This window comes from Python bivittatus, unplaced genomic scaffold (assembly GCF_059951505.1).
Source record: "Python bivittatus isolate LINGU-HERP-01145 unplaced genomic scaffold, Pbiv_v1 ctg000080_np1212, whole genome shotgun sequence".
In the NCBI taxonomy this organism is placed as follows: Eukaryota; Metazoa; Chordata; class Lepidosauria; order Squamata; family Pythonidae; genus Python; species Python bivittatus.
Genome location: NW_028277035.1, coordinates 2,860,871 through 2,885,007, shown reverse-complemented (window position 1 = coordinate 2,885,007; position 24,137 = coordinate 2,860,871). Strand labels below are relative to the sequence as shown.

The 24,137-nt window shown below is 38.6% G+C and overlaps 2 protein-coding genes across 10 annotated transcripts in view; both read left to right on the top strand.

The window, feature by feature from the left end:
- Positions 1-6,715, top strand: part of FBF1 (Fas binding factor 1) — a 37,755-nt gene extending 31,040 nt beyond the window's left edge. For all 9 annotated transcript variants that reach the window (XM_025172556.2, XM_088133373.1, XM_088133372.1 and 6 more), the window contains 7 exons: positions 1,095-1,217; positions 1,812-1,997; positions 2,356-2,532; positions 3,699-3,836; positions 5,359-5,497; positions 6,077-6,207; positions 6,526-6,715. In XM_025172556.2, coding sequence (XP_025028324.2) covers positions 1,095-1,217; positions 1,812-1,997; positions 2,356-2,532; positions 3,699-3,836; positions 5,359-5,497; positions 6,077-6,207; positions 6,526-6,609 — 978 coding nt within the window. In that variant the 3' untranslated portion in view covers positions 6,610-6,715. The remainder of the gene's footprint in view (positions 1-1,094; positions 1,218-1,811; positions 1,998-2,355; positions 2,533-3,698; positions 3,837-5,358; positions 5,498-6,076; positions 6,208-6,525) is intronic.
- Positions 6,716-10,346: 3,631 nt separating this feature from the next.
- On the top strand, positions 10,347-22,498 carry MRPL38 (mitochondrial ribosomal protein L38). The gene is made up of 9 exons (XM_007437225.3): positions 10,347-10,465; positions 11,904-12,083; positions 12,687-12,821; positions 12,916-13,124; positions 14,951-15,023; positions 16,427-16,472; positions 17,384-17,542; positions 19,257-19,393; positions 21,106-22,498. Exons 1-9 carry the CDS (start codon positions 10,399-10,401, stop codon positions 21,240-21,242), a joined length of 1,143 nt encoding a protein of 380 aa, XP_007437287.1. The 5' UTR covers positions 10,347-10,398; the 3' UTR covers positions 21,243-22,498.
- Positions 22,499-24,137: the final 1,639 nt, after the last annotated feature.

Below are 24,137 nucleotides of genomic sequence, written 5' to 3'. Positions count from 1 at the left end.
ACATAATAGTCAAGGTTTTTTTTTAATTATGTGCCATCAAGTTGGTTTTGACTCCTAGCAACCACATAGATTTTCTCCATGACAATCTATCCCTAACCTGCTCTTTCAAGTCTCCCAATGGTGCACCCATCACTGCTGTAATGGAGTTGGTCCACCTTGTTGCTGGTCATCCTCTTCTCTTTCCTTCCATCTTTCCCAGCATTAGAGCCTTCTCCAGAGAACTAGGTCCTCGCATAATGCGTCTGAAGTAGGATAAAGTAGGATAATGGTCAAGAAGGGACTTCTTATTGATTCCGAATGGCATCCAAAGATTGGAGTAATGGCACTGCTTCATTAGCAAAAACCAGTCGAGAATCAATTATCTGTGTTTACAGTTGGCTTGCTTTGAAAGGGCAAATGACATATTTAATCTATTTTGGTATTGCTGGCAAAGTAATTTGGAAGACTTAATTACAATAATTATTTAAAGTGGCAGTTGGCTACCTTTAGGATTAAGGGCCTACAGCTAGGCCTGCATGTACACATATATTCCCCCTCCCCCACACACTTACACCTGCCCTCAGGTGCACAGAGAGACACCTCTCCCCCCAGAATGATAGGTATCCATACCACATAAACATGGATGCCCTCTTCATGTGCAGACCACATCCTTATATTCACTCCCGTGCAGATAGGCACGCGTATCCTCTGTGGGCAGTTAAAGTGAAGTCAGGAGGTTAAAATCACCACAAGCTGTGTAGACAGCTAATGGAAATTGGCTGCAACCGGCTAGTCTCAGATTGCCATACTGGGATTAAGCAGCATATCTTTAAAGCTTTGGGTGCGGTTTTAAATGGTGTTTCCATTGTTGGAGTAGGTGTAGGGTGGAGGTAATTCAGAACAATTGATTAGGCGTATAGGAAACATTATCCTTCCTGTTAAGTGTTGCCTCTGTGGTACCGAAGGGCATCAGAAGGAAATCCCAGCAGGGTTTGGAGGGGCTTTCAGCTGCATAGCCTGTGCTAACCGTGTTTGCCTTTTTGTTTCGCTCAGCTATCCTGCTTGGAGGTGGATGAAGCTTTTTGGGAGCTGATGAGTGTGTTCTTCTGCCCTAGGAACGCTGGAGGGTCACCACCGAACAAGCCAAAGTGGAATCCTTGCAGCACTCACTCGAGGAACAGCGAAGGGTCATGACCCAGCAGCTAACCATGGAGAGGGAAGAGTTAGAGAGGGCAAAGGTTAGAAGTGCTCATGTTGTTGGAGTGATTAACGAGTGTGTTATGAAGTGAGGACTAGACAGCAGGTTTTATGGAGCAGCTGGGTATACGTCATTTACTGAATTTTACTAGAAGGGGGAATCCTGATGTCTTCATCCACTTTTTATTCTCCCATATTTTCCTCACTGCTTTTCTGATTTTGTTGTTTGTTTTCATTGCAGAAAACCCATTAAGAAAGGAAAGACTAATTCCATAGTAACGTTTGCTTTATAATGCTAGAATCTGGTACCATATTGTAAATAAATATACAGTATTCTGTACAGGAACTCAGAAGAGAAATATCTGTGTTTCCCTATCCTTGCATTTATATTTTAGCTATTCCTACTTTTATAGAGACATTTTACAATGGAAGCAGAGAGAGATTTAAAGTAGAATTCATGTTCTGTTTCAAGGAGAAAAAGTATTTTGTTTTCAAAGGCAGTATGAAGAAAAATTCAAGATACATAGTTAAGCCAAGTAAAGTTGCAGCAGCCTTTTTGAAGTGATGATAAAAAGCCATTTTTCGTGCTGTCAAAAACTGCCTGATTTCTCTGTCCTCCTGTTCCTTTCTCCCAGAACTCTTTGCTTGAGGAACAGAAAGCAGTCATGCAGAAATGTGCCGAGGAGCGTCGTAAACTCGCAGCTGAGTGGTCAGAGCTCCACATCCAGCAGAGGCTGAGCAAAGAACGCTCAGAGCGGGAGGTTGACCGGGCTCTGCAAATTGACTCTCAGAGAGAAGGGGTCATCATGAGCCTTGCAAAGGTAAAGGGCTGCAAGTTTAGTTCATTTAGTTCTTGGAACATCTTTTTACTGTGCAATCTGGTGAGAATCCAGAAGAGAATATTTGGACACTGAAGCAGTGGTTAGAATTAACTATTGCAATTATAACGATTTATTATTTCTTTGTTTTTCCATCATGGGGCCAGAATAACTTACAGTATGACAGTAAAAATGGAGTATTGACATGGAAATGGAAACACAGTTGGGTTAAATAAAACTATCTATAAAAGACCTTTTCTCTGTGTGACCTAAGTGGATTAAATTCAGTATAAAACAGAAATATAAAATAACAGATCTCTAAGCCTACTTTTCCCCCTCCTCCTCTTCCTCCCCCTCTTAGGAACAAGCAGACCTGAAGATCAAAGCCAGTGAGTTGAGATCAAAGGAGGAGCAGCTGGTGAGGGATCGAGAGCTTCTAGAGCAAGAGAAGCAAGAGCTGAGACTGGAGAAGGAGAGAGTCAATGCAACAGCTTTGCACATCAAACAGAGGGCAGATGAAATCAATAGCATGAGCAAGGTAGAGAAACTGCCTTTCTACCTCTGCTATTCAGGCTAGGAGAGCTGATATAATATGACTCAATAGTGTCTAGGCTAGAGATTCTGGAAATTGCACATCCTGGCGCTTCTGGAGAGTATCAGGTAAAAAAAGGATGGACTCTGTCATAAGAGCCAAAGGAACTCTTTGGCAGCAAACAGCCTTTAAAAAATCTGTAACGTGCTCCTTTGAAAGCTAGGGAATAAGTTTTTAAATGACTGGTTTCCAAGTCCAGCCACAAAATAGTGTCACTGCCTCATTGGCAGAGTTTATTGGCAGGCAGTTTGGGGGAGGCACCTAATGCTGCCTCGCACTTTTAAATCATCCCTGATTTACTGTTGATTCTTTGGGGGGGGGGTCTTTCATTTAAAAAAAGATATTGAAGTGGAAAAGAGAGGAAAACCTCATAATAACTTTTAAATGTTAATGCTGGAAGCCATTTACTTGAAAATAAAGTAATCGGTCGTGGTTGCTTTTGTAAGAGGACCTTCAGTGCAATCAAGGCCATGTTTTCCCCAGTCAGCATAATTACAGGATATTACAGGAAAAGGAAAAACAATCCAGCCACATCTGCATAAACATTTGAGGGAAAGCCTTAAACTACACTTTCCAGATGTCAGGGAAATTTTCATGTTAATGAACCAGGATATCTGTCAAAGGCAGGCATATAAAGGAAGAAGGCCAGAGAACTGTGGCCATAATGCTAATAGCCCATGGCTCATTAAACAAAAGTTGTGTCATCTAAACCAGAAGCTATAGTGCAAATTAGCAAAAATTTTAAAAAATACTTTCACCATGGAAAGTATACACTGTAAGATGTATAATAAGAAATACATTATACATCACTCACCATTAAAAGAAGAACATTCTGTATGGATGTAAAACCAGTCACTACTTGCTTTACTGCTGGTTTCATGCATTCCAGCCCTATTTTTAACCATAATTTGTAGACTAAGGCATAATTGCCAGGTTCTACTCCGTGTTAAGCAACTCTCTGTGGCTATATACTATACACTAAACCACAAACAATCCATTATTTAGCATGCTGTATGAACCCAACTATTACATCAGGTTAAATTCTAAGGCAGAAACAGGTTCAAGACTGTAGCTCAGATCAAGGCCTGACTCTTCCTTCTTCTGCCACAAAGCTATCCTCCCAGAAGTATGAAGAAGGAGAGAAAGCCCTGTTGGAGGCAAAGAAGGTGGAATCTGAGCACCAAGCCAGACTCCATACTTTACAGCAGCAGATGGAACGGCTCAGACAACAGGAGGAACATCTGCACCAGGTAATCTCTCCCAAGCTAAGAAAATGTCTTGTTCCTATGTACTATCATTATTATTTATTAATGTTTTAATGAAGGTTTCTCTACTTTAAAAATTACTTCTCTTAGATGACAAGACAATTAAAAACAGAATTAAAAATACAATTACCATATAAAACCAATGTTTAAAAATACAGGATATCCAAATATTAATATATATGCCTCAGAATATGGAAATCAGATTATCTAGTTTTATTAAATTGAGCTATTTCATGCTGTTTTTATTTGTGTACATGGCCCTGGGTTGGATGTCAGTTGGGTGGCTATATAAATTGATTTAATAAAGCAATAAAACAAACTCAGCTCACTGTAAAATTGTCCCCTGCATGGGATCAAGATGAGCAACAGCATGCCTAAACATAAGAAGTAGATAGGCACACTGTTTTTTAAAATCCTTTTCTTACTTTATACATTAATTTGTCTCCAGATTTTGCAGTTTGCTGTCATCAGAATCGAGCACCTTCAAATCAATTTCTTGTATGCTTTTTTAATTAAAAAAAATGTGTACATGAACTATTAAGAGTATATCACATAATTTGTTCTGAGGAACTCTGAATGTTTAGGTAAGCAAGCTGAGAGAGATCAGAAGGCTCCCTCTCAAAATTAGAAGCATTGAATAGCAAACAAATGTTGAACCATGTTAGATACAAGTACAGACAGTCTTGCTTAATGACCATTTGTTTAGTGACCGTTCAAAGTTATGACAGCACTGGAAAAAGTGACTTATGACTGGTCCTCACACTTAACGTTGCAGTGCCCCCACAGTCACATCATCGCTATCCAAGTGCTTGGCAACCAGCTTGCACTTACAACAGTTGCAGTGTCCCAGGGTCACAGGATCTCCATTTGCAACCTTCCCAGCCGACTTCCAGCAAGCAAAATCACTGGGGAACTGCGTGATTCACTTAACGACTATGGTGATTCACTTAACAACCACAGCAAAAAAGTCATAAAATCAGCTGTGGTTAGGTGACGACCACACTACTTAATGATGAATTTTCTGGTTCCTATTGACATAGTGACCACACCGCTTAACAATGAATTTTCCAGTCCCTATTGTGGTCATTAAGTGAGGACTACCTGTAGTCAGATCTCAAGTCATGATGGGTTTTAATGGCTGATACCAGCCCTTTGAATTACCTAGAAAGCTAATAGATCATCAGCGCAAGGAGCTGTTGCTCCTAATAACTTCTGGTTCATAGCCTATAACATGAACTCACAAAAGAAGGCTTGAGGTTTCAGAAGCATAGATGCCGCTGGCCATACTGCAGCTTTCTGAAATGGACTGCAGCTGGCACATCAGGAGCATTGAAAAAAGTGTTTTCAAGCAAAAGTGGATTCCAGAGCTCTTCCTAAATTGGGAAATTACAGTCTATCCTGATAATCTAGGAAATTATGGCAAATTTAAAAATGGTCTGCTCAGCATGAGATGGTTGAAGTATGATATACAATATTTTCCTCCCTCCCTCCCTTCACAACGAGTCAGGAACGGCTCAGTTTGTCTCATCAGAGGAGGCAGCTTGAACAGCTACGGATGGAACTTCCAGGCAACCCTCTGGCGTTTCAGAACATGCCCCAGGTGCCGTTATCGGGAGCTCCTGACAAAATAATCTCCAATGTGCGCTGTAAGTACCTGCACAGCCATTTTTGGTGGGCATTCTTGATAAGCAAAATAAAGTAAGAGGGTAAAATTCCATTCCGTGTATTTTCAAGGGCTTTTATATGTAAATGCTTTTAACTCTGAAGAGACAGAGGGGGCTAATTCATGTGTTATTTAATAGTGGGCCTTGGAGCACAGATTTGAGTTTGTTCCATACAAAGTATTCCAGGTACTCTGGCTCTCAAAATACAGAGAAGTGTCTGACAATAAGCTGATAGGGAAAATTTAGTAAATGTTGCTTCATTACATTTAAAAAAAAACAAGTAACCAAAGGGCAAAATTTTAAAAAAAGAAGAAGCAGAGCTCCACAACTTCTTTGTTCCATTGCCCCTTTGATCCATATAATGTCCTTTTATAGAAGAATGTTATCTTGACTCTTATAATATTTGGAGAGAGAAATGGGCTGGCTTTACAGAGCTGATGCTTTGGTATCCTCAATAAGATAATTAAACACACTGTCTTGCGTATCCCAAAAGAATCCTATGTTAAATGTATAGATGACACAGATGACTAGTTACCATATCTAACTTGTTTTTCTTCCCAGATTTGCCTCTTCCAATTACTGTTCCACCTGAAGTTAACCCTGGGAACCCCAGAGCTTCTCAGGGACTTCCAAGAACAGAGCCAGCAGACTTATATGCAAAATTGGTGTTGCACAAAATTACAGCTGAACGAGTAAGATTACATTGTCCAGCTTTCGGTCTACTATGGATTGAGAACATTAACATGTGTACTGAGGTTATAATTTTACAGCTGTTACTGTTCCATTTAGCTTTAATTTCATCTGATTTTATTTAGCTCTGTTTCAAGTAAAATTGTTGCTTACTTATCTGAAAAAGAGCTCAGTTTAATTCAAAGTTTGCATGAAAACACCGAGTTAGGAAAATGGGAAGGACAGTGATGCTCTAACATCCAGTCATGAAGCTTACATGTTTTTTGTTCATTATTGAGTTCTTTCTCCATTTTCATTCCTCTTTTTGTTTTTTCTAACAGGATCATGATTTCTTGGAAGAAGAGCAGTTCTTTTTAGAAACCTTGAAGAGAGCTTCCTATAAGACTTCCTTCCAGTCAGCATGAGAGAGGATCAGTCCTAGAGATAGTTGTGCCAAGATTCACACTTCCTCCAAATAAAGAATGATGTTAGCACTTTGAATGGTTAACATGAAATCAAGCACATAAATAACTGCCAAATTCAACTTTGGTAAAAGTTACATTTTGTAAAATAAATATTTTTAAATGTTTCTTTACACTGTTGCTGTTGCCTGACCAACAGTTTTGTGTTTTGCTGAAACTCTTTTGCCATTAGTTGGCTTTGAAGAACAGTCTTTCAGAGCAGTGTCTGCCTTTGATCTTACTGCATATCTCCAACATATTTCCACATCTCTCTGTCTCTTATAATATTTTATTTTATTTTTTCATTTATTTATTTATTGCATGTATATCCTGCCACAATCTGATGCCTCTTGGCAGCTCACATAAGAGATTGAGAGATTGTTCCAAAGCACTAGCACTACCACTGAGAAGCAGCATCTCCTAGCTTCAGCCCTCACCTCCCAGAAACATGGGACTACAAGGAGTTTCTCCCTAAATGATCTAGCAGGTCAAGCTGATTCAAGTTGGAGTAGGTAGTCAAGCAGTGCAGAGGAGTACAGAGTTAACCTTGAAGAAGGACTGCAGGAATAGTTAGGTAAATATCCATTTAGCCCTGGGAAAGAAGAGAGAATGAGAAAGAAGCTCACGATAACCCTGCCTTGATTCTCTTAACTATAGAGGGAAACTCAAGCTTTCAACATTATGTTATACCCTGCAACGATATAGTTATAGTAGTCCTTGTGATGTCTGTTTCCTGACCTGTCCTATCTTGAAGGGCTGACATCAGTCTTCAAAGCCTGCCTTCTCCCTGTTCAGAGAAACATCAAAACTTGCCTTTGATTGTGGAGGTGGCATTCTCAGGGCACCCCACTGTCTGCAGAACAACTTGCTGATGCACTGTTATATTAACAGCAAGTGGATATACAAATAACAACTCCGGACAATGCCATGGTACAACTAACATGGTATTTGTGACAAGGCTTACTTAGTCAGGAGCAGTTCAGCCCAACCAATATTTCTTTGCTCTCATGGGAGTTTGGTGAAGTATGGAAGCCTGGAGTGAATTGTTTATGGCAGGTCAACCAGCAGAATTTCCTACAGATCACTCCAGGGTGACTTTTGTTCTGAGTCTCCTGAAAGAAGGAGCTGTGTCCCTCACTGAGGGCAGTGGTACATTGCTGGATAATTATCAGAACTTCATGCAAAGATTTACAGCTGCATCTCACAATCTGATTAGGAAAGCAACAGCAAATGAAGAGAAGTGCAAGCTGAAGCAGGGCAACTGCAGAGTTCATGAATCCACATCAGATTTTCAATCCTATGCCAGAGACATGGGGTGGAATTATCTTGCTCTGACTGACCAGTTTCAAGAAGGATTTGCTGATGAACTGAGTGATGTATTATTGAGACAAGTCACACCAGAGAATTTGGAAGAAATGTTCCAGTGTTGTGTGTTAGTTGATGGGTGATTGCAGTAGTTGAGACATGGAAGAAATAATAAGGGGAGGGATTTTTTTCCACCTCTCTTCACCCCTACTCCACCTCTCTACGGCCTTGGACACCAACACTGGAGAACCATGCAAATAGGAATGGTAAAGAGATCAAAGAAACAGGAGACCTAGGTTTGTGTTTCTGCTGTGGAGCCCCAGGACACCTAGCTAATTTGCACTGCTAAAGTACAGATCTTTGAATCAGGTGCTAAGTGGTGCACCTGGAACTGCAGGTCATATAGCAAGCAAGTGCCCAAATAGCTCCAGAGCACCATCTTCAGGAAACTGCAGGTTTCCCCTCCCAAAAATTTGGCAGGGGGTCCTTAGGCAATTAAGAAGAGCTCAGGCAGCCAGCAACAGGCAGGTGCATTTTATTATCACACTGTCAGGCATAGAAATACAACTTTCTCGCTTTTCAACAAGATGAGTGGTGACAAATCTGATGTATAAATAAATATAAAAATAAACTTTCTGCTCTGAGATTTGGATGCAACAGTTTAAATAGCCTAGACAGTTAATAGAGAAACTATTCTTGTGGAAATAGGCAAGCGCTTTGATCTAGTTTTATTGTAAAACACACAATCCCTCTGATGGAGTGGTGATTTTAGCGTTAATTTGAAGACAGCAGAACACCTCTGCAAATGATGATAAATAATCAGAATTATTGGTACTTAATGATGTCACAGCTTCCTTTCATATCCCCATTGTGGTGGGTATTAATTGGCTGCAAACTCTCAATCCAAATGTCTACTGGAGCAAGAGGCAATTTTGGTACCTTCTCAAAGGTGTCAACAGCACTGTTTGCAAGCCTCCCACTCTTACCTGTCTCCCTCTCTACTTCAACACTTTGAATATCCTACCTTGCAAGAAAAACACAGAGTGTGCTGATGCTTTTGCAGAGGAGGAAGCAGCTATATTGCCTCTATTGCACTACAATCTAAAGAATTCCCCCTTCATCCTCACCTGCATCTGCATTTTTTTTTAATTACAAAAGAAAGATGATGATTCTTTGAGACCTGCTCCTGATTATAGACTGACTGACTTTATTTATCAAATTTGTCACCACCGATCTCGTTGAAAAGTGACTCTGGACGTTTACTTCTTAATTCTCTGACCATTAAGGATCACTATCCAGTTCCTCTTACTTCAGATCTGCTGGATTACCTTCAGAAGGCAGGTATCTTCAAAAAATTGGACTTGAGCCTACAGTGTAATCAGAATGAAAGAAGGCCGTGAATATTGAACTGTCTTGTTGAGTAGCACCACCAGCATCAGCTTGTCCTGTTCATTAGATTACAATTGTAAAATTTATAGTGTAGAGGATCCTCACCTCTCCAACAAAGTAATAAAATTGTCATATGAAAGTTCTAAAAAAACTAATTTGCAGAAATAATGAGGTATAGAATTTTTTGTGCATTTGTTTATATATTTGTTCATTTTGCTCTTGACTGACAATCCTCATTTTAATTAAGTTGCCATGTACTGGAGCCTCAGTGGAATCCTCCTGAATAGATCCGCGCAAGATTGCATGGGATAAATTATGGAAATAGACAATATAGCCAGCAAACTGTTGGTATATGTGCTTTTCTTAAATGAATAATCAGTATGGAAACCTAACATTTTTGAGAAAAGTGTAGGATTTATATAGGTGAAAATCTTGCAGCAGAGATCCATTCCACCAGTTTTCCTCAATCTGGCACCTATCTTTGGACTGAAACTCAACACATCTGGAAGGCACCAGGCCAGAGAAGGTTGCATTTTGCTTATGGGAAAAAAAGGAGTGTTTGCTATTCCTATCTTATTTAAAATCTCTTTAATTTTGAAAATCTCACTTCTCAGAGCTTTCTTCCAGGAAAATAACATAAATAAGCATTTTCAACTGGGCGTGGACTTTTTTTCTTTTCAATTTCTCTATGACGGAAATGAAAACATTCAAGAGTACAGTAGTCATAGGAGAGCAGAGGACAGATCGTCATAGAGAAAATATGTCTCTCGTCGCTAAGATTCGAAATCCACTTGATGGCACGTAATAAATCATAGCAGTGCAAGCAAAAGTAGCTAAGTAATTTTAAAGAGACTAAACACCTTGCTTGTTGTGGCGTACGATTTTATGAATCGACTGATGAAGTGGACGCTTAGAAGAATTATTAAAAGAGTTAATAAAATGCTTTTTAAAAGCCTTTGCAGGCGCTCGGAGGACAGCCTTTTTGTGTGACGTCATCCACGTGCGCCTATCGTGCTCTGAGGGGCCTTTTCCAGGAGAGGGAACGTAAGAACCTGCGAAATGGCGGCGCCCGTTCTAAACGCTGTCCTGCGCGGAGTCCGGAGGAGTAGAGGGTTTAGTACAACTGGTGGGTGACGCTGGAAGGGGAGAGAAGATTGGGGTGTTATTTTTCCGGTGATCTTGCTGCGCTTCGTGGAACTGGCTTGCCCGAGTTCATTTGGCACTTTAGGAGTCCACGTCTGACCATCCCTCTTTTTACTCGGGTTTCCTTTTTGTTCCATTATATCCTTATGTCTGGAATGTTGGTATCACCTTTATGGGCTTTGTTGAAATGCCCCAGGAATGGCGGTCTCTTCATTTAGAGTTACTAAGGAGTGGATTTAGTTGTTGTTGTTTTTATGCAAGCAAAGCATGTTATGCATGTTAACTTGTCTCGGCTGCAGATACCCGGACAACCATTCAGTAGACTACACGGACCGAAAATGGTTTGGAAGATGTGGTTTGGACCTTGCACCAGCGGTGCACATCTCTGCTGTTCATTTGTTGACCTTTTTTTAATGCTTCTGTGCAAGAACAGCTTTTCCTTTGAAGGGTGGATCCTTAAAGCTGTAGCATTTTTTTTTTTATGCAGTCACTTAATTTAATAAATGCTAGAGAGGTGCTGGATGCATGAGGTCTAAAACATTTCTTTGAAATCATTTTTGAAACGTGGACATTCCTGTCATCTTCTATGAAGAGATTAGTTGTGGATACATCACCATTTCATTCTGTAAATTTCTTACCAGCAATGCCCGTGAAGGCCTGATTCCAGTTTGAAGGGAACAAAAGTTATTTATGTTCATTTGTGCCATTAATAACTCTATTTGTTTTGCATTCAGGATTTAGAAACGAACACAAAACAAAACATTAGTAATGGCTATTAGTAATGTTACTTTTTTTTCTATGTATAGGTGTTGTCTTGAGTTTGGTTGCAACTAAAATATTTTGTTTTGAATGGTTAAAATTAGGAATTCTGTGATCACTCATTGTGTATCTAAATTTCCAATCAACTAAATGTAGATACATTGTGGTTATCTAACCTTATTTTTAGAGGAAGGAGTACAGTGGCTGGGTATCTAACCTTATTTTTAGAGGAAGGAGTACAGTGGCTGTTTTTAAAAATCCTCTTGGAAATAGCTTTTGTACTTTTGCAAATGGAGAGACACAGAAAAACTGATGGTATGTTTTAGTGCTATCTTACCCTTTTTATTTTATATAATTCACAGATGAATGTAGAAATGAGTTTCATGACGCAGAATCTCATTCTTTCACCTTTTTTCCATACTGTGTTTAGACCTATCAATTTAAACATGTAAATCAAATGTAAACTTTAATATCATCATCTGCTTTTGCAGGTAGTATTTCCAAGTGGATCTTTTCTCTTCCTTTTGCTTCTGTTTCAAGTGTGGGATGGTTTCATTTGAACAGGAGAAGCCCAAATGAACAGCTAGCCTACTGTGTTTTTGATCCCACAGGATAATTAGCTAAACAGATACAAATTATTTTGTTTTGTGTTATTGTTTTAGCTGTTCTCTGCAAACTGGGTGTACCTCTGGGACCAATGCCTAATGAAGATATCGATGTTAGTGATTTGGAGGCACTGGAAAAGTATCGTGTTTTCACTCGCTATTTCAAGGTAGCAGAAAAAGAGAGTAAAAAAACTCCTTGGTGGCGAACATATAAGAAATGCATCACTCCAGAGGAAGGTATTGACCCCGGAGGAGCACAAAAGCCCAGCCCAGTTTTTTTCCCCCCAGTTGCTTTGATCAAATAGTTTAACATTTTTTCCCATGGGGCAAATGCATTTTATATATACTTATAAATTTTATTGAATATGATAGAACTTATTTTTAATAAGCATGGCATGGATTGAATTGTAATGTTCAGTTCTTATATTCTGTTGAGAAAGCGAACAGGAAAGTGTAAACAAACAAACTAAAAAGGAAATGTAATGATTTGGCTTTTGCAATTATATTTTGAAAGTGAAACAGAACAACTGTTTCTATTCAAAAAGCAAAGCATCGTTATTGAAAAAGTGCACTGATTTGTTCCCCTTTTAATTTGAATGAATTCTGCTAGCATAAGAGTTCTGTAAATCAGAGGTTCTGGGTGACTTCCAAATCTACAACAGGAACTTTCTACATGCCCTAAGATAGAAAACAAGTGGTTATTTTCACTTTAAACCATACTATTAAAGCAAGACATTGGCCCTGCCAAATTTTTCAAGTGTTTATGGGTTGCCCATCAGTACAATTGTATAGAAAGCCATGAGATTTATTTTGCATAATCTCTTTTCTTTTAAATCTTAGATAAAGAGGCAAAGATCGACATTGGTCTGCCCAGTCTTCCAGTGTCACATAAAAAGATACAGAAAGAGAGAATGGCTATCAGGAAACAAAATTTAAGCAATGCGGAACTGGAAAAAGCATCCTGGCTCAAAACATGTATGTTAGTAACAATTCTCTCAACATTTATTTCTTTTGCACTTACAAGAGTTTACCCACTTCGTTTTCTTAAGTATTTTGTTTCTGCTTGCAGTGCAGATTCCTCTAGATGATGTCAAAGCTGAATGGGAAAGAACCAGTGGCCCATATCACAAACAGCAATTAGCAGAACACTATGGACTGTATCGGGACTTGTTTGATAATGCCATGTTTGTTCCCAGAGTGCTTCTAAAAGTGGAATATAACCAGGATGAAGAATATGCTATGCCAATTTATTATGGAAATGTGGTTACTCCCACAGAGGTATTATACCAAGAATAGGAGCCTTGAGAGAAAGTATATCCTTTCTCTGTTTTGGTTAGGCTGTTGCTCATGTATTAGGTATAGATACTAAAGTAAATTTCCTGGAACATTTCACAAAATTGTGTCTAATGAATACATCATTACTCTAAATATGCTAATAATGATATGCTCTCTATGTACTAATACAGTGTTCTGCCAGCAGAATCCCCACATTGCAGGGCAGCAGCTGTTAGGGTTAGGCTACATGAAATCAGATTCACTGTAAGTTAACTCTATAATATAATACCTAGTAAATAGGAATAGTTAGAACCAAAGTTACCTGTAGTGCTCTCTTTGTCAGATTAACTACAGGTAGTCCTCATTTACCAACCACTCATTCAGTGACCATTCAAAGTTACGATGGTACTGAAAAAGGAGATGACTAGTCCTTGAAGTTGGAGCTGTTGCAGCATCCCTGCAGTCACATGATCGCAATTCGGGGGCTTGGCAACCAGTGCGCATTTATGATGGTCACAGCATTCTGTAGTCACGTGATCCCCGTTTGCAATATTCCCTGCCAGCTTCCGGCCAGAAAAGTCAGTGGTGAAGCTGGTAATAAGTCACAAGTCGTGATCACATGATGTCGTGCTTAACAATCTGCAGTGATTCGCTTAATAACCACAGCCAGAACTGACGTAAGTTAGTGCCATCACATGACATTTCACTTTATGACCACATCACTTAGCAATGGAGTGCCAGTCCCAATTTCAGTTGGTAAGTGAGAACTACCTATAAAGTGAATGTGACTTTAACTTCCATTTATTAAATGTTTGCAAACCATTTTTTGATTATAATAACTGGAGCAGTTTTCAGCTAAGTGCAGACAAATGCTAGAAATCAGCAGCAACTAATCATTTTGTGAAAAAAAACGGTATCAGTACAATTCTGTAGAAAACAAGATTACATTGGAAGCAAGTACTGTTGATTCAAAAGGCTTATCCACAATTAAGCATGAGTGGGATTATAGGCTAAAGCGGAAATCACCATCATCCATTAAATGTCTGGGACAATAGCAAGCTCTTAACTTATTGCATAAATGACCATTCATGGCAAAAGATGCTTCAGCCCCTGACCCTCATCCTTGCCTGTAAATTTTGCATGAGCGGGAATAATCTTACAGAACTAGATACAGTTTTCAGTACTATAGGTGTTTAGGTGCCTCTATTATCAATAACAGCAGTATTATTGATAATTATTATCATCAATAACAGCAGTGTGCCTTTGTTTTATTGCCCCAAAGCCTCCCAAATTCATGCAATGGAGACATTCATCATCAGAGCAGTTATTTTCTCCCATTTGTAACCTAAAATGGAAGAAAAGGGGTATGTGAGCCATCAGGATTGTTACTGTACACATACTGGTTGAAAATAATCTCTTAAAAGTTCCCCAAACACCTTGAAATATATTTTCTACCCACTCGCGTGATATAATGATGTCACTACTTTTCCTTTTGCAATCCATGGCTTCCCAAAATTTGCTCCCACCCCCTACCTTTGTCCCTCTAAAATCTTGCCTTCTAACCAAAAGTCCCTTGAGAATGCTAGTTTTGATTATCTGTGCTGCAGTGAAGAATTGACATAAATTGTCTCTTCATTGATGTGAAATTTGTGAATAGCCAGGAGACCAGGTATAGTTTGAAACACCATTATTATTGTTATTTCAATTTAGAGGCTACCTGACTGTTCAGTGACTCTGGATGGCTTACAATTAAAATTATAATTCTTTATGAGGACCGGGGGGGGGGGGGATAGCTATTTAATACCCATTGTCATATTTATTCTATTTAGGCTTTTAATCCTCCTGAAGTCTCATTTGAAGCAGATGAAGGAACACTTTGGACATTGTTGCTCACTAATCTAGGTAAGTGCCACTATGATAGGAATGCTTTCTTAGTATGATAGGATTTCTTAACAGTTGGAAAAGATTTTCCATTATGTATTTTGATGAGCTTCTGATTAATATCCAGTTTCTGCAGCAGAAACAGAAACTTTAATTGCAAAAATTTGTAGAGAAAAAAAATCAGAAATCATATAATTGAGAAAGACTGCCTAGATCAGGGTTCCCCAAAGTGGTCAGTATCGACCCCCAAGGGTCAATGGGACTATCCAAGGGGTCAATAAATGGCTGGGGATCAATAGCTGGTCAATAAATGATGGAAGGTTGATTGGGGTCAATCTTTTGGGGTCTCTGTAGAGCTCCATACTAGTCCCTAGTCCTGCAGGTGAGGTGGCTAGCAGTGAGACAGTATTACCCAGGGTTGAATGGTTAGCCATTAGCAAGAGCAGCCTTGAATTGTCTCTTTTGTTGTTATCATCATTGCTCATGGTACTATTAGTTAAAGTAGTATTTACTAAATTATTTTCATATAATAAATGTTTGAGGGTCAATGAACAATTTGAAAATTCATGGAGGGGTTGATGAGCTGAAGAGTTTGGGGACCTGGGCTAGTTCTTTGTTCAATTTAATTTAGATAATTCTTGTTTTTGTAGGGTAGAACTGGGCATTTTAAAGAAGGATTTTGCAAGTTCTAGATATTTTTTTAAGCCTAGACAATGTTTAAAGCTTGGAGAAGTTGTGAGCAATTTAGAAGAAGGTTGCAAAAGTTTTTTAAAGCTGATCAAGCTGCACCATTGTCCAAACTCACTTTCTGCTTTACCTGTGCAGGCCCGCTGTAGGCTTTTGCTGGCAAAGTGGGAGCACTTTGGGCTCCCCAGTTTGCCTGAGCAGATCAATAATGGGATATTGCAGTCCTGCCAAATCTGGCAACCCCAATGAATCATAGATTAAAATTAAAATGTTCAAAGTAAATAATATACTTCTTGCCCAACCTAACCCCAATGCCATTTTTAATCGTTTTAGGGATATGGAGTACCACAGAATATGAGGACTCCTGACTTAAAGAGATCAAGCAATAGTTAGAGATGTTTTGCAGTTTTTAAATATTTTATTACAATTTAATTGTAATTTTAAAATGAGTAGTGGGTGACCTAAGTACAATTATGTGGTACAGATGTTTTCTCTAGTGTCAGAACCGGAAGGTGGGTTATTCTGTGATATGGTTCTTTTTATAATATTGCACAATCCATGCCACAAACATTTTTTAAAAGCCATTGTGAAAACTTGTTACAGTAGCATGAAAAATGAACTGTTGTAAAAAGAAGTACTTAAACCTGAGTATGCTGCAGCCAAAAGAGTATAATAAGGACATACTTTGTAAGATGAATTGTATCTTAACTGGGGTTTTGTATTCCTTGTGTGTACAGATGGGCACCTGTGTGATAGCAATTTGGAGTATGTCCACTGGTTGGTGTGAGTATTGGCATTATTAGCATTTTCATACTCTGAGGAAATCTGGAACAGAATCTGTTTAATATACATCCTGCTCTATTTAGTATAAGGCATTTTCAAATTGTTTATAACTATGCCAAAGTAGCACCAAAGGCAATAATGCCACAAGATTAAATTATAAAGAAGTTATTTCTTTTCCCTCATAAGGCGAAAGGGGGGCAAGGATACATGGAACTAGAAAGAGCTAAGAAGATGGTCTACATTGCACAAATATTAGAAGGAATGTACCTCAGTGCTTCCAGACTCTTAACCTCAGCCTTCCCCAGACTGGGTGCTTTCTGGATGTGTGGGTTTCAAGTACTAGAATTCCCTACCCAGTGTGGCCACAGCTGAGAATCTGGGGAATTTAAATCCATCTGTCTGAAAGATACCTACATTGTGGAAGGCTGTCCTATCTTCAGTAAACTCTACAGCTTTGACCTGTCTAATCAGGAATTCTTGTGAATTTGATAGAACCCTGAGAGTTGCGTTGATTTCTGTGACATGTCCTGCAACATAACATTAGTTAGAACAGAGATGAGCTCCGTGGCATCCCACGGCAGTACCCCTGGGTAAACTGAAAAGACCCTGTGGAATGCCCTCGGTTTCTCTGTGGCTGTACACTCCCAAGATAAATCATTAGCCACTTTTGTCAAATAGCAAATTGCTTTGCAAGGGAGCTTGCTAACCTTTATTACTATCCTTATTGGAATAGCTCTGACTTCCCTGGAATATATTGTAATTCAGAAGTCATTAATTGACAGCCCTGGCTTTACATCAAGACTCTTTTACAGCCCTTTTCTCCTTTGGTGGCTTAGAATGAAAATCATTCCATGCTTGTTCAGGGGAGTAATGTCAGGCAAACCTATTTGAATCCTGTTTTGCATCAACAGGGGAAACATTCCAGGCAACAAAATAGAGGCAGGGCAGGAAATCTGCCATTATTTCCCTGCATTTCCAGCCAGAGGAACAGGATACCATCGCTACGTCTTCCTTCTATTCAAACAGCACCAGCCAATTGATTTTACAGAAGATGTTCGGCCAACACCTTGGTAACGCTTCACGTTTTCCATGTAAAAATGAAATCATTGGGAGATTGAGTCTTGTCTTGGGAGGTGACTCATTTGTGAAGGAAAACTGAACAGTTCATGATGCTTTGAATCTTAACAGTTCAAACGGTTCAGTTCAGCAAAAAAAAAAAAAAAAGTTAGACATAGCACGACTTGAAAACAAGCAAAACTAGCCAAATGGCTTTAAATGTTGAAACCTTTCTATGGGCAGTACTCTGTGCTCTCAGCAACTCTTTGGGCTGCTTCTTTGGGTAGAAATCAGCATATGACCTGTAGTTATATTAACCAACTCTGGAGTCTCCCAGTATGATGCCAATAGACACAATACGATACACATGTTGATGCCCAGTAGGCTCTGTTTTCTAAATTACTTTAAAATATATATATATATTAATGCGTGAAAAAATAATTTGGGATCTGGCAGTCTTCAAAGCTTCATCTTAAGGCCTCACATACATTCTCAGAAAATAAAAATGGTAGTTGATTACACTCCATTGCTTTGTTTGGAAATGTGACTGTCTGCCCAGAAAAGAAAAATAATAGTAAATCATGTGGTGGTAATAGGGAAATTGGTAAATTCCTTCCTTTTAGGAAGGCCTTCAACGTATATTTTTGTGGCTCTATTTTCTTATTTTAAATATTTACATCGCTGCTTTAGTGATTCTCTAGAATTTTATTGTTTATATTTGTGTTGATGTCTCTTAGAATTATAGAGAAGGCAAATAGTTTCTGTTTTAATTTGGTTTTTTGGTTTAGTTTTTAATGTGTTGATTGACTGTTTTTAACCCTGTTGTACGCTGCCCAGAGTTTCTTGGAAAAGTGAGATGGGTGGCTAATAAATTGTGCGGATTGGATTGGACAGGACAGGACAGGACAGAATAGAAATATTTTAAATAAGGAGTACCTTGGGACCTGGGGAGGGAGGCTCATCAGTTTACCTTCTGAAGGCATTTTGTAAATGAACAAACCATTTACCATAGCACAACATCCATTAACTGAGAGTGCCAATTGCTTGCTCCAAACCAGAAACATTGAGTACCCCTGTAGTTGTATGACTTGGTGTGCTGCTTCTCAAATTTTGGGTACCTCTCATCAAAATAGTTTTTATCCAAAAGATTATCTAGTATTACTTTTTCATTTCAGTATATGAAACCATTTGAATTGATTTTCTTAGTTATATCTGTTCTCAATTATGTTACATCTTAGTGCTAAAGATGGTGAGAATTCATATGGTAGGTTTGTTGAAATGGAGGAGAAAGAAAGAGATAGATCAACATTTCCTCAGCTATTGCTAAAGAGAGCGGGGTTATTTCCCTTTTCTTATTTCTTTGGTTGTCTCAAATAATGTTCTGTAATGTTCTAGAATCTTGGAAACCTACTGGTAGAATGTATAATGGAAGGCAGAGGGAACACAGTCAAGCTAAAACTGCTTATTGGAAGCTGTTGAATAGGAGAATTTGATATAATTCCCTCATTGCAGGAACCTCACACTTATATCTGTTTAAAATTTAAACCAGTTTTAAATTGTTTTTTTCTCACTTTCACTCTCATTAAATTACAGTTTCTAGGGTTTATTGGGAAAAAACATAGTACTCAACGAAGCACATCTATGTTGTCATTCCAAGAGTTCAGAAATGGATTATGTAAAGAGATTACAAAAGCCAAACCCATTGCACTTGTATTTTCACCTCTTCAGTCACAGCCTCAAGATGAGAACCTTCAGAACATTTGACTTCTACAAGAAACATCAGAGTGGTATGACACCAGCAGGACTGGTGTTTTTCCAGTGCCAGTGGGATGATTCTGTTACAAAAGTCTTTTACCAGCTTCTTAGTAAGTAGTGGACCACATGTGAAATATCTACAATTTTGCATTGAAAAGGGTAGAAATCAGATTTTGGGACAGGCTTAAACTTTGTTGTCCAAACAACGGTATAATTTTGGGGGGTGTACAAGCTGAAGTTTAACCCAAAGTTGATGGAAACTGGAATCTTCCTCTCCAAAAGTCCCTTGATAAGCCACTCTTTTATAGTGTGTGTTTCATGTAATTGGTGCTGAAATGGTATGGCAGAGAAATTGCAAAGGTTCTCATTATTTAGCATACAGTAAGTGTGCATGCAACAGAAACTGCAAGTGGGAGCCATCTTTAATGAGCTGTCAGGTGAGGGAAGTTGCTAAGCATCCAACTGCCAAGACTTCTAGGAGCACTCTTTCAATTGCTATTTCCAGTGTGAAAATCTATACAGATGCAGCACCAGGCTCATATTATTGGGGGTCAGAAGTTAATCAGGGTCAGGCCTGGCTCATACTTGGATAGAAGACCAGTAGGGGATTTCAGGCTATAGACCAGATTTGAACATTTTGAAGCAAACATCCCTGAAAAGGCAGGGGTAAATCATGTCCTTACCATTAGCAAGAAAACAGCACAGACAAATCCTCTAAGCAATCACATTGTGGCATAAGTTCCCTTTATTCCCTCATTCGCATGTTAATTTGAGGAACATCCATTGCTATTCCATTTTTTTTCCCCAGTGGCAGTTTCTGTGAGTGTATAAAGAAAGTCCCTCTGTATGTATTTCAGGTTTTTTAGCAGTAACTGTTGATTGATTGATTGACTGACTGACTGACTGACTGACTGACTGACTGACTGATTGACTGAATATGTGCCATCAAGTCAGTGTCAACTTTTAGCAACCACATAGATATTCTCTCTGATGATCTGTCTCTAACCTGATCTTCTAATGATGCAACCATTGCCACCGTAACTGAGCCATCCACCTTACTGCTGGTTGTCCTCCTCTTTCCTTCCACCTTTCCCAGCTTTAATGCCTTCTCTAGAGAGCTAGGTCTTTGCATAATGTGTCCGAAGTAGGTTAATTTGAGCCTGTTCGTTTGCCTTGAGTGAGAAGTCTGGGTTGATTTGTTTGATGATCCATTTGTTTTCTTTCTTGTCTGTCCATGGTATTCTTAGGAGTCTTCTCCAACACCAAAGTTCAAAAGCATCAATACTCTTCCTATCCTCCTTCTTCAAAGTCCAAGCAGTAACTGTAGTTTAAACTATTTCGTTTTGTCTTTTAAAACACTAATGCTAAGACCCTTGTGTGTTTACTACTGGATTATATTTTTAAGTCATATTCTGTTTGTTGATGCAGCTTCCAGGCCCCAGTGGCTTCATCTAGAGAATATCTGGGTGTAGAAATTTCAGAATTATTTAATCCAGGCATTTCCAAAGGTATCAAAAAGTTGCTTCAGCAATAAACAAACAGATCCAGAACAGATAGCAACCAGCAGAACATGACTGTGGATCAATTGCAATCTGAAAATAGATTTAGAGCTACTGAATTCACTTCTTTTCACTTTACTAGGAAGAGAGATTGCACATACTTTTTCAAGATACACTGAAAAGAACTGCAGATCATGACAGATAAAAGACAGAAAAATAATGAGCCATTAATTGGTTGACTATTTGAGATAAGAATCTTAAGATTAGAGCTTGTTATGTTTGTAACTTTTGAGAAGTGCTAACATTCTCTCTGCCTCTTACAGACATGAAGGAGCCAGTGTTTGACTTTGTTCTGCCGCCCAGATATCATCCCCCCCAGAAGAAATTTCCACACTATCAACCTCTGAGGTACCTGGACAGATACAGGGACAGTGATGAGCCCACCTATGGCATTTACTGAGCAGTCAAACATACTTCTTTCCATTGGAGACAGAATAATTTGCGTGTCTGGTCCAAAAAACAGAAGTCTATAAAACACAATTGAAAGTGACTCAAGTTGTCATTCTTACTATCCACTTGGAAGAAAATTCAGCTTCCATCTCTCTTGTGTATATGTGTCTCAGAAGTTTTGCTAATTTTTCCCAGAATTTGATCAAGAAAACTTGAATGATAAAATACTTTTGTTTGAATAAAATCAGACAATACATTAAATGTTGCAAAATGTTCAGTTGCTACAGAATGCTGGACTGTGTATTATCTTTGATGTTAGAAAGAAAGAAAAGTATGATTTCAAAATATTTGAAAACAATTACATTGGAAGAAACACATGGAATCATTTGGGGACATAGGTAGCTGAGACTGTCTAGGACAGGTGTGGGCAGTACGTTCCCTCTAGTCCCAATGAGCCTGCATTAAAAGCTCCAACTAAGATTGTATGTGTGTGCTTGCCTCTGAGTCAGTCTTGACTCCTGATGACTATCTGGACAAGTCCCTGCAGTTTTCTTGACTAGATTTTCAGAATTGTTTGCCACTGCCTTTTCCCTAGTGCTGAGAGTGACTGGTCTGAAGTCACTTAACTAACTTTGTGCCTAAGGTAGGATTAAAACTCACGGTCTCCCATTTCTAGCCCAGTGCCTTAACCACCACACCACACTGGCTCTCAAGGCCCAACTAAGATTATGACAGACAATTCTTCAGCCAATCAAGAGCTTTCTCAAGTTCAACCCAGAATGAAGTACAATGGACTGACAATGGAGTGAAAGATTTCCCATACCAGATGTGGCCACTAAATATGGACAATTTTATGTTTAGTGAAATCAAACTTTACAGGAAATCTGAGAACCCAAAAATGACTTCAGATGTTGAATGTTTTGAAACAAATGCTGAAAACAATTCTTTGATTCTCATTTCTGTATCTGTTCCACTTTTACATTTATTTATTTTATTTATTAATCATATTTATATAGCCACCCATCTCACACAAGGTGACTCTGAGCGGCATACAATACATGCTGAAGTTGGTTTTGTAGCCATTATAACTATCATTATGGTTAGAATATTTGGATTAAGGTTCAAGCTGATTTCTTTGCCAGGCACCTGAATATGTAATCACTTTCTTTTGGAGTAATTGAGGGTTAAACTACTGAAGGATTCAACCATTCTTCAAAAATGAGTACATCCAATCTAGCATGGATTTACATTAAAGACTTCTTCCCTGTGTTTTGATTTAATTTAAGTGCCATTGCAAATAACTGTAATCAAACATTTATCTGAATGTGAGTGCTGTTTGAAACTTACCTTAAATCATACCCTTAGAATTTATTTAACTAAGGATAAGACATATTCCAGGAGCAGCTTTACACAGCAATTTTAAGAAAATATATCGCAGTATGTGGAAGAAGGTACACCCCGTTATTTACATTAAATCTAAGTTTGTAAACTTTTACACTTAAACTGTTAGTTTAAAAAACAAACCAGTTTTAATCCTAACTGATGTTGTTTGTCTCCTAGCAGTTTAACCAATAAGTAAGATTTACTGGTATTACTTTTTTCTTTTGCTTTTTTATAAGCTCTAGTAACCTTTTGTAACTTAGGACTAACTGAACTGTGAACCCCCAAATTTAAATAATTTTCAAGACGTTAATAGAAAAATAGACAAGGTCTTTGGGGGAAGAATACTGGGGGGGGTTTTGTAAGATTTTGGTCATCTTAAAAATTATCTTTTGACACTTGCAAAAGTTGCTGGCTTAAGTAGTGTATTCTAGTAAGTTCAGGGACTAAGCTAGCATTACCATTTTTTTCTGTTTCTAGAGGGGATTAGAATTGTGGTGTATGGCACCTTTTATTTCCCAAGTTTCAATAAAGCCAAATAAGAAGACTTGAGATGAGGCTTTTAATTAACAGAGGTTTTATTGGCCAAGGAAACCTTCTGGATGGCTCAAGGAGTGTTGCCCAGAACCACACCTTGCAAAGTGAGCAACAAAGATTTTATAGGCATATTCAGAGTACATCCCCTCATATCCATACAAGGGAATTTTGGGATGACCCAGGGAAAAGTAAAGGTGGGCCTAAAGAGGTGAATCTAAGTTTAACTTTTTCTTCTGGTTATCAAGGAAATACCTAACTTCTTTGGAATTTGGTGCCTCTGCCTGCCTGGTACGAATCTAATTTATGGCTACAGGCATCTGGCTAATTGCTTCTAAAGGAAATGGGGTGGGGGAATGCTGTGCTCTCTTAGAAGGCAATCAGGCATTCAACAAAGAGTTAAGGTGGGGAAAGAAATGCTGTGCTCTTTACAAAGCAAGTTAATCCTTTGTAAATAAGATAGAGTGCACTATCACATGCATGCCCACACATTATGAGAGAGTGTAAAATTGTGTATCAAAACAATGCCCTTCAGTGGTATCAAACTTTTTGATAGAATATGGATAGAACTGTGGTTTATCATAAGTGAAAAGCACCTATTTTTGTAGCCAATCTCTGTTTGAAGAACACTAAAAGACAAAACAGCAATCAGGTATGTATTATGAATTGCCATTTTTATTTCTCATTTGTGTTCATGTACACTTAAGTATTCTAGAGTCCTAGAGTTGGAAGGGTTTTAGTTTCTAATCTAGTCATCCTTGTCTGAACTTGGTGATTCAGAAGCTATAACCATCACTGACGCTGAAGTCAACTCAGTCCCAGGAAAGACTCAAACCAGAAGTCTCCAGCATACTCTCTTCTTACTGTTTAACTTCAAGGAGGCCAGTCCACATGTCAACAGAGGATATGGTGTTGATCACTGGAAACTTATAGAGATACCTGCTACAGAAACAAACCCATTACATATTAGCCAACAAAACATACCAACAAA

Excerpts from the sequence above, each read along its gene's own strand:
- MRPL38 (XM_007437225.3), top strand. The coding sequence starts at position 10,399 with ATGGCGGCGCCCGTTCTAAACGCTGTCCTGCGCGGAGTCCGGAGGAGT. Across the intron at positions 13,125-14,950 it reads ATGTGGTTACTCCCACAGAG|GCTTTTAATCCTCCTGAAGT; the intron begins GTATTATACCAA and ends TATTCTATTTAG. Across the intron at positions 16,473-17,383 it reads GAGTATGTCCACTGGTTGGT|GGGAAACATTCCAGGCAACA; the intron begins GTGAGTATTGGC and ends TTGCATCAACAG.